Source organism: Coturnix japonica, chromosome 8 (genome assembly GCF_001577835.2).
Source record: "Coturnix japonica isolate 7356 chromosome 8, Coturnix japonica 2.1, whole genome shotgun sequence".
Classification (NCBI taxonomy): Eukaryota; Metazoa; Chordata; class Aves; order Galliformes; family Phasianidae; genus Coturnix; species Coturnix japonica.
The window spans coordinates 7,348,792-7,365,905 of NC_029523.1; the positions used below are offsets into that span (position 1 = coordinate 7,348,792).

A 17,114-nucleotide genomic window follows, 5' to 3' on the forward strand; every position below is an offset into this window, starting at 1 on the left:
GATGTGTTTAAGAGCTGTTTGGATGTGGTGCTCAGAGATATGATTTAGCAGAGGGTTGTTAGTTAGGGTACTATGGTTAGGCTGTGGTTGGACTTGATGATCTTTGAGGTCCTTTCCAACCTGGGTAATTATATGATTCTATGATTCTTACTAAGGAAATGAGTACACAAGAGACTACAGAAACTCAATTTACAAATCATGGAGATGCATTTCCTGGCTACAGTAACACCTGGGCTACAATGCCCACTTGGAGTATACAGATAATAAAGCTCCTTTTGTTTTGACAGATTCACTAATTCCTGATGGAAATGAACAAAGCATTGTTGAAGAAGTCAAGAAAAACAGTTTTCCCCCACAGCCAGAAGGAATGCAAACTCGAGCACAGCAACGCTCTGATACACCTCAAGTATTTCTTCCCATGCCTAACAGATGCTGCTCTAGTCACTGCTATACTAACAAAAGACAGAAGACATTCATCTTACGCTCTGGAAATACTCCTAGGACAGCTCTTATCCACCACGTTTTTCAAAGGTTCACGAATACTCTGAGCAAACATTGGGTCATTTGGGAAGAGGATCTGAGTGTTCGGACAGGTCCAGTCAAAGTTGCTGTCATCCAGCTCTGTGTATTCTGTAGTCTGAAACAGAAGATGCCGATCACAAGTTAAAAATAAAAGCAGGTTACATTTTTATGAGCAGACAATCAACAAATAGACCTACCCTTGAGTCACCTGTGTACTCAGGACACAGAGCAGCTGAATGCAATTACCACCTAGTAACCAAAAAGAGGAATATGTAATTCTTCCACGCCTCATCATGCAATGAAAAAGTTACCAGTGCACCACAATCCCTTTAAGGGATAAGTGCAATAGTTCTAATCAGTAGTTTGCCAGTCTTGCATCCAGTTTCTAGAGCTTAATTTTGGCAGAACCAACCAGCAAACAGGATTCCTGAAGCCTGCTGGTGACAGCTCATGTCCCTGTTCTTGGTGCTGGGCAATTAGACAAAGCAATAACTTCATTTGGTACTGTGGTACTGTCTGAACCAGCTGCAGCCTTTGCTAATTCCTCCTTCATATTACAGAGACAGTCTCACCTCTCCCTTAAGTAAAAAGATGTTCTAAATAATATGAAAGGAGAATGATTTCATTCATAAAATAATACTCATGTATCATTAAGTTTTAACAGGTTTACATAGAAAGAAAACAAGTGCCTTCTTGAAAACCTTCATATGAACAAAATGTTCTCCCTCCTCAGAAGTGATACAGGCTTGCAGGCCTGTGAAGGCATAAGGATTAATCTCTATTTTTCAGAACTGATGTCAGATCAGGAGTTAATATTTACACAATGAATGTGCAAATATAATAATCTGAAATCACGTGAATCATCTGAAGTAGAAGATTCAGAGGCGTGTTTAATCTCCTCTAAGTTTTGCATTGGATAGCTGGATAAGTTAACTTTTCTGCTTAAAATTAAAGGTAGTATTTATTTACTTTAAAAATACCCCATTTACAATGCATTTAATTAAAACCAAATATTTAGAGGTTTCCTAAAAAACAAACAAACAAAAACCTGCTCCAAAGCACCATTAGGACTCACAGAAATCTGAGTTGTTACTTACTGTATTCTTTTTAGAGATGGTTTGGTTTGTGGTGGAAAGCCAGAGTGGTAACAGATGAGCTTCTGTAGTGAATATGTAATCTTCTATGTCAAAAATCATGTCTTCTTTATCAGCAAACAGCAGGTAAAGATATTTAAACATCTCAGCCAGAAAGAAAGAGTCCATCCTATGGAAAAAACAAACAACAAAGATCCTTTTAGTACAACTACTGAAATAGTTTGCTGATTTTGATAAAAACTGATAACTTGAGAGTTGGTTATCAATCATAGAACTGTTTCGAGCTCCCCAGTTCAAAACAGACAGGGACCAACTAGTCCAGCAGAGGGCCACAAAGATGATGAAGCGCCAGGAGCATCTCCCAGATGAGCAAAGGCTGAGCAATCTGCGACTGTTCAGCCTGGAGAAAAGACTGAAAGGGGACCTGATCAGTGTTTATATATCTGAAGGGAGGTGGGAGGCAAAAGGATGAAGTCAGGCTCTTCTCAGTGGTGTGTACTGACAGAACAGGGAGCAATGGACTAAAACTTGAACACAGAAAGTTTTGTACAAACATGAACAAGAACATCTTTACAGTCAGGGTGACAGAGCACTGGAACAGGCTGCCCAGAGAGGTTGTGGAGTCTTCTATGGAGGTATCTGAGACCCACTTGGATACCTATTTGTGTGACCTATTGTAGGGAACCTGCTTTAGCTGTGGTGGGATTGGACTCAATGATCTCTTGAGGTACCTTCCACCTGAGATTCTGTGACTCTGTAATGGCTTGGGTTGGAAGGGACCTCAATATGAGTAATTTGCCTATTATCAGAAATAATTAATTCAATTTCCTCAGATGTAACTAGATCTTCAAACAAACAAAAGTTTTCACCTGTCTTCATGGCTTCCTGTACGAACATCCTTCATTGCAGCAAACCCACAGGGTACTCTTGCATACTTGTTTAGGTTTTCAATGAGCGTTTTTCCTACCTCTAGATAGTAAGGATCCCCTGTAGCCTATTAGAAGAACAGAAAACAAACAAACAGATGCACTCAGACTTACCACAGAATTAGCAGGTTTTATTTTACTAGCTGCAATATTGTCTCCATAGCTTCCTAGACACCAGTAAGGCCTAATTCCTCAACAGTACTCAACAGTCACAAAGGGGACTTCAGATACGTTGTCACTTTTTGAGGATAGGCAGACAAACACATGAAAGCACTTACAGAAGTCCAAGCCATTAGTTGCAGCTGTGTAAATCATAAAGTAGTTTTTGTACTCAAGTCTCTAGATGATCCCCCAGAGAGCTTAAGAAAAACTAAATAGCTTTAAAAGTATGATCTTTTGACAAATAATGTCTTTCTTTTTTAATTCTATACATATAAAACAACATTTCTGGAAAACTTTTTGATACCAATAATGCATCCACCTGGAAGTATTACTGAATAGCCTGGAGACGGGGTTACCAGAAGAATGGAAGCGATTTTACCTTATACAGGAAGTAAGTGCTTTCAGCAAATTCAGGCCTTAGTGGATGCTGAGCCCAGTGAACTCTGAAGTCTGTTGTGAAGGCCTGAGGAAGACCCAGAAAAAAAAACCAAAATAAATGGTCAGAAATAAATGCAAGAATAAAACAACACACCAGTGTCTTCTGAAATCCACATTAACCATATTACAACTGCAGCACACCAGCAGAGGACTGAAGGCCCAGTATCAACCGGTGAAACCAACATTCACTTAGTACACTTCAGGTCAAAACCTAACACAGTGCAGTAGCACATCTAGCACAAATGAGATTCAGGAATCTTGACACCATCCAACCTCTTGAGAGTGCAATCTGCAGGCCTCTCAGGAAGCAAGAGGCGCCAGCTGAGTTTGTGCTCCAGTCCCAGGAGTGAGCATGCAGCCTTCAAGCTCTTCTACCTGCACAAGCACACTGCTGCAATCCAGGCAGAGAAGCCTGATGTGAGGCTGTTACAGAGACCAAGCAGATATACATATCTGCAAATACACCTACCACCTGACGCTTCCACTACATTGAAGTGTCATTTCAGAGTGACAGACTGTAAGCAATTGTTTCTAACATAAGAAATGCCAGAGACCAGATGGCAGTTACCTGAAAGTTTCCTGTTCTATCCATTCACTCTTAATATCCCCTGGCATTTCTGTGACAGATTACATTAATTACTAGTTCATACTAGGGTTTAAACCATACCTATGCTAAAGGGCATATTGGCTTAAACACCACTAAGAGATCTTCCAAAAATCTCCTTTCTGAGTACAACACACTGAAAAAAGGATCTTTAGAATTAATGCCATCATGTTATGAAGCAGCTACAACTGCACGTTGCTTATAGAAACTGTACAAATTGAAATGAGACACGGTCAATTTGGAAAAGCTGAAATGCAAAGTCTAAGCAATTATTAATCAATATTAGTGTGCTAATTACAGCCTAGCTAAATGGCAATGTTTCATCTTCAAAACAGCTGTCATTAGAACTGTAAACTGCATAAGAACGTTGTGGAAGTGAGCCTCTGGTTTTAACGGTACATAACATACTGTTGTTTCAAATTAATATCTGTGCTGTTCAAATTAAGAATTAATTTACATGATCAAAGCCCAATCACCTTACCTCAGGAAGAAAGTTATGTTTCTTTATAACTTGATACAACATCTCGTGAGTTTCAATAGCAGGTCTAATATCACCCTTCAATACCTAAAATTCAGTAACAAAACTGACATGAACTTATCACGCTTACAAATAATATTTGCATTTAAGCACATTTATAATTTATATAAATTTATAATTTATAAATTAGTCCATACACAGGTTTTTAAACATTACCTGCAGTCCTGGGAAGAAAGCCAGCAAAGAGTCCATCCAGGTCCTAGCATTTAGCATTGGTTTATGAATATGAACATCAAGAAGGAGAGGTGGTTGGCTAATGTATTTCATTATGGCATCATAGTGCTGACAACAGGAAAATAATGAGCTTATATTATCAACACACTTTAAAAGACATTCATATAAATAACCCTGTGGCATTCTATGTCAATGGAAGGACAAGTACGACACTCCCAATCATTACTGCATTTGGCAATACCTATTAGTTTCAAGTTTCACAAGCAAAACGGGTAGCAGGTATTGCAGTGCTCCACTGTATTACACATGCAACTCAAGTCACATTTTCCAAGTAACATATGCAGAAAGGGACACTCAGCAGCTATGTCATAAACAAGTAGGTTGTTAGGGTTGGATATTAGGAAGAATTTGTTCTCAGAAAGAATGAGTGACAGGCTGCTCAGGGAGGTGGTGAGGTCAACAACCCGTAAGGGTTTAAGGAAAGGATAGATGTGGTACTGAAAGACTTGGCTTAGCAGGCAATATTGATGGCATGTGGACGGCTGGACTAGATAGTCTTAGAGGTCTTTTCCAAATTGAATGGTTCTGACTTTAAGATATAAAAGTGTTTTTATTGAATATTGCTATTTTCAAAAGAAAGAATATTCTTATGAAAAAATGATGCTGATGGAGTTGCTGAATTACAAACTTAGGAATCTAAGTAAATACACCTAAACGTGTGCTGGACCTTTAAGATCAGCAGCACAATGAAAGATGCGGGTTTTATTTTTAGACTTTCTTGATTCGGGGCAGAAGTTGTAGCATGATTTGTAACGTGAAGCCTTTTCATTGCTTTAAAGAAATCTTTTCAGTATTATACCATCCATGACAACCTTGAAATACAGATTCCCCCATACTGGAAACACGGAAAACAGTCCAGAAGACTCCTACCTTCATTAGCTAGGGTTACAGTAGCTGCTGAGGGGATAGATCAACCCTGATTAGCACAAACTCATTAATAAGTGCTGGCACTACAGACATCAGAAGTCACAGAAATTCTGCTAAAGATAACGGGCTAACAGATGACAACACAGATGACTGACAACACAGTTAGTTTTAAATTAGGCAGAACAGGAGGAACAACCCTGAGCAAGGTGTTGACTTACTGTGTTAAATCTCTCCAGAAAGCTGTCATCTCCCAACAAGACGTAGGCTTTTAATAAATATTCATAATATGAGTCTATTCCTGCTCCAACTCCACTATCTAGAAACAGCAGAACATGAAAAGTTGGGTTTGACTTTAGGTAGCTACATGAGTACATTCACATAACTTCATTTTGATTTTAAAAACACTTTCAGTAAAAGGAAAAGCTGTCTGTAACTAGAACTAAGGCGTGGATGGATGCAGATACTAAAGCCTTGGCAATGTCAACACATGAAACAACGCAGACATGTGTTTAAGCTGGCTGTGCTTTTCTCTTATAAAGAGATTCCTGCTGACTGCCACATACAACCACAGTCCTATTTTTATTTTCACTGTGTGTTTATAGCAGGATCTCTGAAAGTGCATCTCAAGGCACTCAGCACTAGAGTGAATCAGAGAACACCCTTGAAACAAAGGAAACTAGTTCCTCAACCAAAGTACACTTTCAGAGGAAAGTAAGGCCTCGGTTTAGCAGGTTTCTCTAGCTCCCAAGTGCGCAACTCAAAGTGCCCATCCCATTAACATTTTAAAACAGTCTACATAAACACAAGGGGAAAAAAATGGTCAAAACCACCTGCTCTCACTAAGCCAGGACTCAGAATAGCACTCACCTTTGCGGACCCAGTCTCCAGTGTGAATATTAATTGTAACACCCACCAAATTGCTGCTGCGCTGCCTCTTTTCCCAAATGAAATCAAGTGCTTTCCGTGCGTACTCCTGCAACAACAGAACACTGTTAAAAGAAACTACAGAAGAACACAGATAAAGGCTGTTGTTGTCTATTGAAATTAAGGTGCTGGGTGGTTACTAACTACCTAACAGTGAATCTCAACAAAATGGCAAACACTGAAAATGAGTGAGCATATTATCTAGACAGGTACCAAGAAACAGTTCAAAGAAGGACAGTACACAAATGCCTGCAGAATGCTGATTACTAGCAGGATATGTGGCAAAAATATCACAAGAGTGATTAATCCTCCCTTTTTAAGATGCATTTTCAGATACAAATATCTCATGGACCTCCACAAAACGGGTCACTTTCCTGTTGCTTGCCCTGACCCCTTTATCTCAAAGCTAAGTAAATAGCATTCTCTAGCTGGAGTCTTCAGGTTGTTTGTTGTTCAATTCTGTATTATTGTAATTACTTTCAAACAAAATCACTTCCTGTATTCTTTCAAGAAAGTCAAATGAACACTGCTAGAAAAAAGCCCCAGAACACAAATCTGAATGTATGAAGACCTTTTCTACAGAACCCTTAAGATATGCACTCATTCCAAATTACATAAATGTAATACCCCCAAAACCAAGAGACCAAAACAAGCAAACCTCAAATATAGATGTTCCTGTGAATCGGCTTAAAGCTGCAAACTCAAGGATCAAGGTACCTGCACAAGCTGTGCAGGTATCAGTCTCTGTTCCTGTTCTTGCTTCTGGATGTCTTACACCAAACTTTAAATTAACCTAGAAAAAAGCAGAGATTGTTAACTTTATTTTTACTAGCTGCAAGAATTTACTCCAGTGTCGAAAGAATTCACATTCCCATCTGTAGAGCAACTAGATCCACACACTTTCCAAAACAATAAAAAAAGACCACAACCCCCACCTTCAATTTTGCTCTGCTTCATCACATACTGCCACCTCAAATTCACACACAAAATCATCCAGAACAAAGATAAAAATAGCCAAAGATCTGTGGCATGTTTCACTGGACACTGGATTAAAGAATACCATTCTGATAATCAAGTTGTAGTTATTTACCTAAAAAACCCAAACTCAGACCATCAGAAGTGCTCCTGGAATTAAGCTCTGCAAACATCTCAGTACTCCTGGTTGCAGGGAGTACCAGCAGATGGACCTGCTTTTGTACCAGGTATGTTCAAGAGAGGGCCATCACACCAGAATATTGAGAAACACCAAATATTTTGCATTAGACCATTTCAGTAGAAAACTGTTGATTCACTGAACCAGATGTGTCATTAAGAATACATACCATGATTTTCTTTTTAATATGGTGACAGATTTTTTGTTAAGTGAATATTTTTAATAACAGCTTCTCAGTTACATCTGCCCTCTTAAAGATCAGGTGTTGACTATGAAGATGAACCAGTTCTGTGTTGATGTGTTTGCAGGTTAGTCTTCCATTGGCTGAGAGATACGTGCCAAAACAAAAATTACTCTCAGCTACTTGCTGGTGGCTACAGGATCAAGAAATCAACAGACAGCATTGATGATATTTCTGCATTAGTTATTTACACACAACAGTGCATACTAGAACTATCAGAGCTCCTGGGGGTTCAAAGTACCTAAAGCTGTTTCATTTTTCTGTATCCTTAATATGCATGCAAGGCATTGCAGAAATTGAGATTAAAACTAAACAACAGAAGATTTTGCTTATGGAAGTACTTCTGAACTGCAGAATGCATAGAACTTACTCTTGGGTAAGGGAGACCACTAGTGGTGTTAAAGGCAGGTAAAAGCTTGTAACCCAGCTCCTTTGCCATGTGCAGAAGTTCGCCGTTGTACCACTGCATGTATTCACCTTTGTCTTTCAGCATAATTGCCACTGAATGCCCACCAAGGAGACCGCTAAACACAAGAGAAAACATCCACAGCTCAATAGATACATCCGTCTAAACAGCAGTGCAACAGTTCCTGTGACATAGATGATTATGTAAATAACTGGGCTTTGATCACAGCTTTCAGGAAGGCTGAGCAGATGCAACTACCATCAAGAAGAGCTGTCAGTATTTTGGGAGCAATTCTTATTGTTTAGGACTCTCCCAAGCTACAGATAAATCATCAATTCATCCACAGTTGTTCAGGACAATTAGCACCTCTCATGGCACGTAGCTTAGAGCTAACCTGCTTTGATCAGGAAGTCAGATTGGAGACCTCCACAGGTCCCTTCCAACCTGAAATACCTTAAGTGCCGAAATAGCACTGAAATGCGCTATTAAACCAAGCACTGAGCAGTGCAATCTTTACGACTGTTTCCATTACAACAAAACACTGCTCCTTCACACACATAAGTTCTTTTTAATCAAAGAAGCTGCACCAGCAGCAGTCAGACGGGGTCAGCTTGATTCAGTAGCACTGCATTGATTCCTGCCTAGCATCTTAAAACCTTCCTTAGGGCAGGTGTTGAATTATGCTAACTGACAAAGAAACAAGTACTCTAAATGAGGTGACATAGCATAGAGGAATGCCTTAAGGACATTTAACTAAAAATAAGAGTTGTAAAGAATGCTGAAAATGTGAAAATTACTCACCCAAGGACTCTTATGTTGGTTTCAAAGACAGATACAACTATGTCGTTATCCAAATTAACATCCTTTATTACTTTTTTTACAGCCTCTTCAAACTCTTTGGTTTTATTTAACACCTGGAATACAAACATAACCAAGTGTTTAGGTTCCAACACAGCTTTATGCAGTCACACAGTGCGGAAGAACAAGAGCAAAAGTTTAAAAAGGAAAGCATTTCAGACACATTACATTGGTATTCAGGTCACACTCTGATACAGTGTGAACAGACACTACTACTATTGCTTTTCTTAGGAGATAGAAGAAAGCAAATGAAAGTATTATGCAAAGAATAAAGTCACTAATAAGCTACCTTAACTATTACCCAGGGGTTTGTGTGTACCTTCCTCTATCCCACAGCAAAACTGCAGTGTACCAGAGTGTACCAACAGTGCAAGCAGAGACTGGGCTGTTAAGTGGAGGCAGTGGAACAGAAGCCTCCTATCTAATCCACATCCCAAGATCATTGAATTTCCTCTCAGCCTTCTCCTTTCGCCTGAAGAACAGCTCCAGCATTTCCTAAAGGTCTGCTTACACACTGACTTTTTAAATCCATCTTTAAGAACTTTTGTGACTTATCCAATTCATTACTGTAAGTGCCTTTAAATCCAACAAGTATTAATCCTGCCCTGAGACAAGGAAAGAATAGAACACAATAATCCGAGAGTAACAGACTCTGCATTTTCAACTTTTATGATTCAGGGACAGCCAAAGGTCATCTCACAGCAGATCACGAGGAGAAAAGAGCTGTCAGAAGAGGAGCATTACATGACTCATACACCAAGTCAGTGCAGTCAGGATTTCCAGAGCTTTAGATCTGTTTGCTGGGAGATGTGAATGGCCAAAAATGATCCCTAATTTCCAAAATCTAATTTATGACTACAAGATATGTCAAAAAGGGATTGAAGTCTAACTGAAAGTGTTATATTGACAACTGGCATCTTTTAGGAAGAGGTTGTGGCAACACTTCATGGCATACATGCCCAGGGTGCAATTCTTAAATATGCATTTAAGTCCCTGCAAATTCATCCACAAAATGTGTACGTGAAAATAAGAAAACAAACAAGCAAGAAAACCTCATCAGTAGGTGGTTGAGGTGTTCACCTCTTAGTTAGAATGTTACTTTAAGCTATAATGGGTAAAAAACCTTGCTTACATTTCTGTTAAGAGCCCAAGAAAAGATAAAGCATCAGTGAAATACAGAGGAAGTATTATAGTATTCTTGCAATGAATTCTGAGCACCACCATCACAACACATGGAACTTCCACAGTGGTAGCCAATTCCAACAGATAGCTAAAGATCTCAGGTGATGAAGGTGTATATTTCTTAAACAAATCTGAAGTCAGGTCCAAACATCGGAAGAGAGTATGTTTGTTTTACCCACGTGAACAAATCAAACCTACCACAAGAGTGTCCAACGTATCAATCAAGGTCAGGGAGAACCTATGAAATAAGATGTAAAATGGATTTACTATAAACCTGTGCATTTTAAAATTAGGTCACTTAATAATAATTTTAAAAGCAATGCAACGGAAGTGAGGATTATAAAGATTCCTTTATTTAAGCAAGCATTTTTATTTATTTTCTCCAATAAAATCTACTGGTTGATCCATGCAGTTTTAAAGATAGCAAGACTACATAAGAACCTGTAGGGCTTAGTTTTCTGTGCAATCAAAAATAACCAAAATGACACAAGGTAATGCACAAGATGCATTAACTTCAAGCACTTTGGCTTTGATTAACGTCATTCTGGTGAAGGACACCAGTAAAACCATCATCTGCTGCTATTTGTTTTTAAGTATTTGCTTTAGGAACACAATTTGTCCACATATACACAACACTTGTGGGGAAAAAAATCTATTAGAAACATCTAGAGAAATTAAACTGTGGCTCTGATTGCTCAGTTTAGCTTGGAGGATTTGAAATCTACATTTTGTTGGCTAAAGGATCAGTACATTATACTACAACTTATCCTAAGAGAAGAATTATGAAGAACCTACACATCTAAAATAACAGTTTACATTCAGGCAAGGGCCTCAGGCCACCATGCATGTGATGAACACTTGAGTAATTACATTTTCTGAGAGCCTTCTACTAAAGAAAGTATTTTAAGCATTACTTCTAAGGCCGCCATAGTGGATGGCAGCTTACTGTTCCGTGAAGCTGATAATCAACCCTTATAACCTCACTTAGTAGTTACATGGTTAGGTTGTGCTTTAACTTTATGATCCTTTCTTTTTCCCAATAGCTTTTTTCCCCCTTTCATCAGAGAACTTTTGAGATAAATTACTGATCTGCGTGTCCCCACAGAATCCATGTCAACAAATAACTGTCTGGGCACATCAAGAGAACAGACAAGTGTTACAGGCTGCAAGTTGTATGTAGGCTCCTAGAGGTTTAGATGTGATAGTAAGTGTTTCAAACACTGACTTTCCCAGAGCATCATCCACGTCCCCACGACTTGGCTCCTGACCCCGCACCCGTCCACGACAAGTTAAAGGCATGAGTTCATCAGCTGGATAGGCATGATCCTGCAGGGAAACAAGGGAAGATAGTTTGAACTGTTACAGCCATTCCAGTGAATCTTCAGAGCTTGCTAAAGGGAAACTCAATTCTGTTATACTACAATAAATTGCAGAGCTGAACAGAGCAACAGGACCTTTCTCTCTAACCTCCCGAAGAAATTTGAAACAACCAACAGCACAGCCAAAAAATACCCACAACTCACCACTAATTGGGATTAACAGCTGTTTTTTCAGAAACAAGGTGCATATGAAATGCATTACATTTCTTAGGCAGAAATTATCTCGAAGATGAGCTGAAGACCTAGTAAGTAATTCAGGCTTTGTTAATGAATCAGTATTTCATAGACAAATCAGAGGGAATCAGACCTCAAAGTCACTTTGGGAACTTTTCCAGGTGAACATAATTGACTCAGGGTCACAATCAGTTACAGATAAGAGAACTGACTTGGAAGGTAAAACAGTACATTAAGTCACTACACAAAGCAGAACAAAGGGTAATATTCAGAAAAAAGCTTCATAAGACCAAGCTCATTAAAAGCTTCATCCAATTGAAGAGCAGGATACTGCTACAGATGTGTAGGAAATGCAATGGCTACTCCTATTCTTTCAGGAAAGCACCCTACAGAGCAGGCAGCAAAGTAATGCGACTTCCTGCCACGGAGGCAGAAGTAGCAGCAGAGCACTATTCCCTAAGCCAAGCACACTGCATAAACCCCTGCTCATACTGTGAGTCAGTGTAAGCCTTGTAGGTTTAAGCTGCCACCAAAATGGGCTGTCACATGAAGTATATGCAAATATGAGATTCATCACTGTGCAGCAGGAGAGATTTACTGAATAACTGCAGGAGGGGCCAATAACATTCAGAAAGGTGAATCTTACACAGACCTAATAAAAAAAAACCCAAACAAACACATACACAAGGAATTGTTTCTCCATTAGGAGTCCTATACCGGTGACGGAGCCCACTTGGTGCCATCAGGAAATTGGCACTGCACTATTTTACAGACTGAGCAACTAACATGACAGCTTAAAAAAGTTAAATTATTGCAGCTGAAACTGTAAGCAAACATATTCTAAATCTATCCAAATATACAGTAAAAAAAAAATCTACATTCAAACATGAAATAAAAAGGCAAAAGAAAAGCAGTCTTCTATAAATAAGCAGATCTTTGAAACTGACAGTTTGTTTCTCCATCTACCACCTGAGTATTTGGGTCTTTGCACAACTCTCTGTTCTCCTCAAGCACAACTACAAAAGCCAGAATCTAGATCACATTAATACAGCTCAGATGTTTCTGAATATCTGTGCAAAGTGCTCAGAACAAAAACAGATTAAAGAAGGACATGACAAAAGCAAAGTTAAAACTAAGATCACTGGCTTCAGTTATGGAGAAAAGTTGGGATAATAAAAGGAGAAAATAGGCTTCTAGGCTACATCATAAGGAACCAGAAGGGTCTGGGAAAACAGAAGCTCACTTAGACTATCCAGAATAGGAAAAGGCTGTCAGATCAAGTGATCTCCAGCTTTTAACTTGCCCCCTTAAAGTAACCTCAAAGGGAGGAGATTGCCATGAAATACAACATATTGTACATATGTTTCTAAAAGCATGCTTCAGGGAATTACTGTACTAACACAGTCCTGTGGGTACTCTGGAAATGCAGCACAATCTGATAGGAGAGACGATCGCATTTCCTAAATCAGGACTGTGTGTTCAGTGCAGCTTGGTATGTGGATAAGGAAAAAAGACACTGCTCCTGGTGCTGCACCTACAGCATGGAGTTATCCCCATGCATGCAAACATGAATTTTCAGTATTCTGGCAAACTCAATTCTACAACACTTTATTAATAGAAACTGGAAAGGAAAGCCTTTCAGCTGGTTGTTTCAGAAGTAGCTGCAAAAATACACTATTTTCTTGCTGTAAGAATCAAGTCCAACACCCTAATCTTTTCTTCAGCTTTGAACAAACAAGCCACACTTCTGTTTGTTCAGTGCTCCAGCCTACATGACAAGCAAATATCCTTTAGGCTTCAGAGTTTCCAGGATGGCTGAAGTCATTCCTCTCCTTAATTAGAACTTTTCTTGCTTCAGATGGGTTGAGACATGTACCAGCTCCCAGCTTATAACAGCAAACAGGAGGAGCACAATTTGGCTGAATATCTAACAGTTTTTCTTCAGACTGTGATTAGAAAAAATCAAGCCAAGTGACTTGAACAGACCCGGGTAACCAGCTAAAAATCACTGCCAAAAAGCCTTACACTTATTGAACTGCTAAGGTGCCCAAAAGCAAAAGTTCATGTTAAGAAGGGAAATGGAACTAATGAAAATACTCTTGCTTATCTTTTAATTCTATGCCACTTATAATGTATATATACTTTTACTTGATAAACTTTTAAGCTTCCCTATGTTTTAAAGAGTAAAGTCACGATACAGAAGTTGGGACACGTGGCACGATACCGACACGTCTGTCCTGCAGAAACAGGTGCAACTGAAAAGAGAGGTTTCTGCCACAGCCACAAAGAACACAAGGATTGCTCTGCTAAACTCAGTGAGGACACATACTTTATATTAGCCACATGTACAGCTTCTCCTCAGTAACGTACTACCTCAGAGCATGCTTAAAAATAATTCACTTGAGAAAGTCAGCGCACCAAGTCATTTCTTCACTCCTGAACACATCTAACCTAAGCCAACCTATTTCAAAGCTGATTAGATTGCAAACTGGCTCTGCATACCGAGAGCATGAAGACACCTGCTCAGAAAATCACAAGCCACATGAGGAGAAACCAAAGTAAAAATGGCTTGCTGTCATATGCCAGTAACATCATCAAGAGGAGAGAATGCAGAGATAAGACAACAAACCCTCTTTATTTCTTCTCTGTTCTAACAAAGCGTACTTGTTCATACAAGAACTACCAAAGTGCATCTAACATTATCTTCCTTTAGAAAAAGTGTTTGACTTCCATTTCTACCCACAAAATAAACAGGATCCACCCATACTCTCCAGGATCAGATGACTACAGAGTTCCCAGCAACCAATCTGAAATCCATCATAACTCTTCTGATGTCTCTCTTCCTGATTAAGATCTGTTCAGCTCTTTCTAAAGGTTATACAGATGCTCTTCTTTATTTTAGCTTTGTTTTCCCCAATTGCCTCCTGATGCTTCTGTAGAACATCACTGTACTGAAGGTGGATTTCTTTCCCAGTGCAGCCATAACAACTATAAAATAAGAAACAAACAGGTAACTTCCTTACCATATAATTGCTATATGCATGGTCAAACATTTCCAGCACTTGGTTTCTAAAAAACAAAGCAAGAAACACAAAAGCATTAGTGGTCTGCCCCACAACATCCTTTAACACACCATTTTAGAACAGTAAGATGTAACACATTTTGCACCCAAGTTGCAGCTACAGTGTGAATGCTACAAGGCAAAATAGTTTTTCCTAATCTGGCTACTGTTCAAGCTTTTCTTAACCAAACCTGAAATGAAGTATTTCACACCAGGACTCTCTTTCAGCCCCCGGTGCTTCCTCTTAAGCAGCTGTAGGTGTCATCACACATGGAAGCTGGAGATGGAACACATTCCTGGCTCGGCAACAGCCAGCACAGTTACGCTCTTCTCGTAATCACCCACACTAAAACCAACTGACACAGCAGAAATTCCTGTCCATGATTCAGATAAGTTACGAGGTACTTCCTTGTGTTAGGAGCCTTGGCAAGCATATGGGAAAGAAGATTCTTGTAGATACATTTATTTTACATGTTAGAAAAGCAGTCGAGGTGAGAAATGCTGCTATACAAAGCAGTGCTGTTTCTCAGAGTGGCAGCACTGCTTCTGACTGTACCAGTTTGACAAAGGAGCCCTACAAAGCAAAACAGCACGTTGATTTCTAAGCTAACACCTACATCATTGACAACCTCCACTGATAAGACCAAACACAAAAGAGACAGGAATTGTGATCTTATTACTAATTAAGCTCAATGAGCAGAAGCTGAGCTATAATTTCCACTCCCCCAGTGCATCAAGCCACTGGAGGAATAGATGGGACTCCAGCACCCAGTGTTTCAGGGGCCACATATCTCACTATGACCTGCTGATGCAGCCCGAGCTCGGCACACAGTGCTGCTCTTTGATTCAATGCCCAGAAAGCTGCCCACAACACCCATCTCTCTATATGCAATTTAAATTTATGGGATGTTTGCAGAAAGCATCACTGTCACGATCATGTCATTAAGCAGATACATAGGGTGCCTGCTACGATTCGGAACTGACATAAGACACAATGAGCAGCAGGATGTCAGCAGCACACACCAGGGATGTCACATGCACTGAATTCAAGCTGTGGATGCAAAAGTTTTAAACCAAACAGTAAAGTTTAAACTCATTATGCGTGAGAAAAAACACACAGTTCACTGTGAGCACCCTGAGAACCTGCACTGCAAAACCTCACCCGCTGCAAACATGACCACAGCTGCAGAGCAGCTTATTTCTAATGATTAATAACTGAAAGGCAGCACGGGGCCGCTCTGCAGCTGATGTAAAGGACGAAGCTGCCCCAGGAACGTATGGAAATCACGACGTGCAGTTCATCTAAGGTCTGCCAGAGCAATGCTGCTCCACACAGTGCAACATAATGCCAGTTGTATTGCAGCCTTTATCCTTCAACCAACACCCACACTAAAACAAACCAGCTTCTTACAAGCAACCAAACAGAGCTATGATTCTATCTCAGAACATCAAAGTTCAGGGGAAGAGTCGGTCCTCCCCAAATCACTGTGCCTTAACTAAAAAGATTCGCATGTGATCTCACTGTTTTAAGCAAATAAAGGCAAAAATGCATTTCTAGCTTCTAGTCATACTCTTTGGTTTTGTGATCTGCACTTTGGCTGAGGGCACAGATTCGTATCGTGATTTACCTTCAGCACAGGCTGAGTGCAGCAGGCACGGCCCTGAGTCGGGACACCGCTCTCAGCCATAGTGCTGGGGTTGGGTGGTGCTGCGGGTCAGACGTGAGGATCCCACGGGTCCCTTCCAGCTCCCCACGCGTTATGAAACGTAAAGACTCGCTGTCATTCACCTTAAACACCGACGCCCGGCCCGCGCCACGCCGACGGAACGACACCGCCACCACCACCAGCACCACCCGCTGCCGGCCCCGCGGCGCTCACCCCAACCGCCGCTTCTCCTCCTTGCTCATGGCTCCGGCGCCCGGTGCAGCCGCCAGCACGGAGGAGGCGGAGAGGAGGCCGAGGGCCAGGAGCTTCCACGGTCTCCTCCAGCGGGGCCCCCTCTCCCCGCCGCCGCCCCGGCAGCCCGCGGCTCCGCTCATGTCCGTCCGCCTGCCCCGCCGCTAGGCCCGGCTCCGGCCGCGGCCCATCCCGCCCCTCGTGGCAGGGCCCGGCCCGGCCCGGCGCTTTCCTTTGCCGTAGCCAGGGAAACCGCCTCTAACCTCCGCTTCCGGGTCCCACCGGCACGCGCCGTCCCCGTTCAGCCAATCGGAGCGGCCGGACGTGAGGTCGCGCCGGATCACGTGATCGCAGGGGCACACCTGGCGCGAAGGGGCGACGTGAACAAAAGGAGCGGGCGCGGACGGCGCATGCGCAGCCGTCAGGACTTCAATTCCCGGCGTGCATCGGGCG

The 17,114-nt window shown here is 41.0% G+C and overlaps 1 protein-coding gene across 3 annotated transcripts in view; it reads right to left on the reverse strand.

Annotated features, from left to right (window-relative positions):
- The window catches only part of EDEM3 (ER degradation enhancing alpha-mannosidase like protein 3), a 24,950-nt gene extending 7,995 nt beyond the window's left edge, over positions 1-16,955 (reverse strand). Inside the window, exons 1-15 of one of the 3 annotated variants that reach the window (XM_015869831.2) lie at positions 16,644-16,955; positions 14,726-14,771; positions 11,375-11,475; positions 10,348-10,387; positions 8,911-9,023; positions 8,074-8,227; positions 6,968-7,102; positions 6,253-6,358; positions 5,604-5,701; positions 4,441-4,566; positions 4,228-4,311; positions 3,084-3,167; positions 2,486-2,610; positions 1,620-1,785; positions 483-637 (exon numbers count right to left, since the gene is read on the reverse strand). In XM_015869831.2, the coding sequence (XP_015725317.1) occupies positions 483-637; positions 1,620-1,785; positions 2,486-2,610; positions 3,084-3,167; positions 4,228-4,311; positions 4,441-4,566; positions 5,604-5,701; positions 6,253-6,358; positions 6,968-7,102; positions 8,074-8,227; positions 8,911-9,023; positions 10,348-10,387; positions 11,375-11,475; positions 14,726-14,771; positions 16,644-16,804 (1,694 nt within the window). In that variant the 5' untranslated portion in view covers positions 16,805-16,955. Of the gene's footprint in view, positions 1-482; positions 638-1,619; positions 1,786-2,485; positions 2,611-3,083; positions 3,168-4,227; positions 4,312-4,440; positions 4,567-5,603; positions 5,702-6,252; positions 6,359-6,967; positions 7,103-8,073; positions 8,228-8,910; positions 9,024-10,347; positions 10,388-11,374; positions 11,476-14,725; positions 14,772-16,391; positions 16,524-16,643 lie in introns of those variants that run through there. The other 2 variants (XM_015869832.2, XM_015869833.2) reach the window with 2 other exon arrangements.
- Positions 16,956-17,114: the final 159 nt, after the last annotated feature.